Source organism: Poecilia reticulata, linkage group LG9 (genome assembly GCF_000633615.1).
Source record: "Poecilia reticulata strain Guanapo linkage group LG9, Guppy_female_1.0+MT, whole genome shotgun sequence".
NCBI lineage: Eukaryota > Metazoa > Chordata > Actinopteri > Cyprinodontiformes > Poeciliidae > Poecilia > Poecilia reticulata.
The window spans coordinates 31,181,986-31,183,735 of record NC_024339.1 but is presented as its reverse complement, the minus strand read 5'-3'; the positions used below and the strand labels follow the sequence as shown (position 1 = coordinate 31,183,735).

Genomic DNA, 1,750 nt, shown 5'->3' with positions numbered 1-1,750 from the left:
TTCAGAGTCTGGGAGAAGATGAAGGACCAGGTGAAGTTCAGCCCCGTCATTCTGGACCCAAACACTGCAGAAGGATGGATCCACCTGTCTGATGATCTGACCAGAGTGAAACGTGGAGACACATGGCAGCAACTTCCTGATAATCCAGAGAGAAACACTGGGTATACACGAGTTTTTGGTTCTGAGGGCTTCAGCTCAGGGAAGCACAGCTGGGAGGTGGAGGTGGGAGATCATCCTGGCTGGAATATCGGTTTGGCTAAAGAGTCTGTTGACAGGAAGGGAGAGATATATGCTTCACCAGAATATGGAATCTGGTGTTTACGGCATCGTGATGGAGAATACACTAATGGTACTGTTGGTAAAACTGTGTCAGTGAATAAGAGTCTCCAGAGGATCAGAGTCCAGCTGGACTATGACAGAGGGGAGGTTTCCTTCTACGACTGTGAAGACAAGAGTCACATCTACACTCACAGAGACACTTTCAGTGAGAAACTCTTCCCTTATTTAGCTGTTGGAAAAGCTGCTTATGCCAAAACATCTGAGATCAAAATCTGTCAACCTGAGATTTCTGTTTAAAGTTGTAATATTTAGTTCTCTGCATTATTTTGCATTTTTATTTTAGAGTTTCTGTTTGCAGTTAGACTAATATCCTATTAAGTTCTTAATGAATATCTTTGATTATTTAACGCTTTTAAACTTTTATTTGAAAATAAGAATCAAAATGGGTTACTAACACGCTAAATACAAAATTTAAACATTGGTTAATGTATCTGTTGTTAATTTAGTGGAATTTGTGTAAAATACATACATTTTATAATGTTTTGGTCTCAGTTTGGAATTTAGAATGAAATTTAGAAAATATTAAGGAAAACGTTTTTTAAACTTAATAAAATATTTGATTATCAATTTTCATTCAATTATTTTTCTCACTATTGGAAATTTCTTTATATTCTGTTAAATTAGGGTTTTTTCTAACTGTTTTTAAAAAGTGTTAATAGACATTCAGAAAGAACACAAATCTCAGATTTTTTAAGTGTTTTTTTTTGTCATTTTTGTTTTTGTTTTAATGATTCAGTTTAGTGGGAAACCTCTTAAAATTAATATTAACATTCAAATTTTTCTGTTTTCTTCTCACTGATATGAGGATTTGTTTTCTATTCCTCACTATAAAACGTATTTTCATAACATTCAAACTGCTACTAAAAATCATTATTCTTTATTACTTTAAGAGTTTCTTTATTTCTTTGACACATTTACTGATTTTTTTGTTCAAGAAAAATTTAGTAATTCACTGAGCTTCAAACTCCAGTCAGAACGCAGTAAGTAGTTTTATTAGTCCAGTTACTATTCATAATGATTTAAAGCTTTAAAAATACAAAGGTTTTCTTTCCAGAAACATTTGACGAAATCTGTTTTCACCAGCTGAATTTTGATAAATGTATTTATCAAAATTGATCTGTAAACTGGTCCAGTTTACTTGTTCCTCACAGTAAACTGGACCAGAACCTGACCTGGGTCAGATGCTTCATGTTCTGGTCTCTGTGCAGAATGCAGAGATCCTGTAGATCATGGAGCTCAGACTGAAGGAAGTAAAGTTAGTTTACTGGGTCAAAGTTCAAATTCTGGTCATAAACAGGTTATAATACTGGTAAAAAATGCTACATTTATTTACCTGAAAACTTACTTCAGAGCTGGTTTAAGAACAGATAAAATCAGAATCATGAAGTTGTGGGTCTGTGACGGAAACCAA

The 1,750-nt window shown here is 33.9% G+C and overlaps 1 protein-coding gene across 1 annotated transcript in view; it reads left to right on the top strand.

Moving 5' to 3' along the window:
* LOC108166562 (tripartite motif-containing protein 35-like) overlaps nucleotides 1-576 on the top strand; it is a 1,506-nt gene extending 930 nt beyond the window's left edge. The window contains exon 2 of the mRNA XM_017306542.1: nucleotides 6-576. Coding sequence (XP_017162031.1) covers nucleotides 6-576 — 571 coding nt within the window. The remainder of the gene's footprint in view (nucleotides 1-5) is intronic.
* Nucleotides 577-1,750: the final 1,174 nt, after the last annotated feature.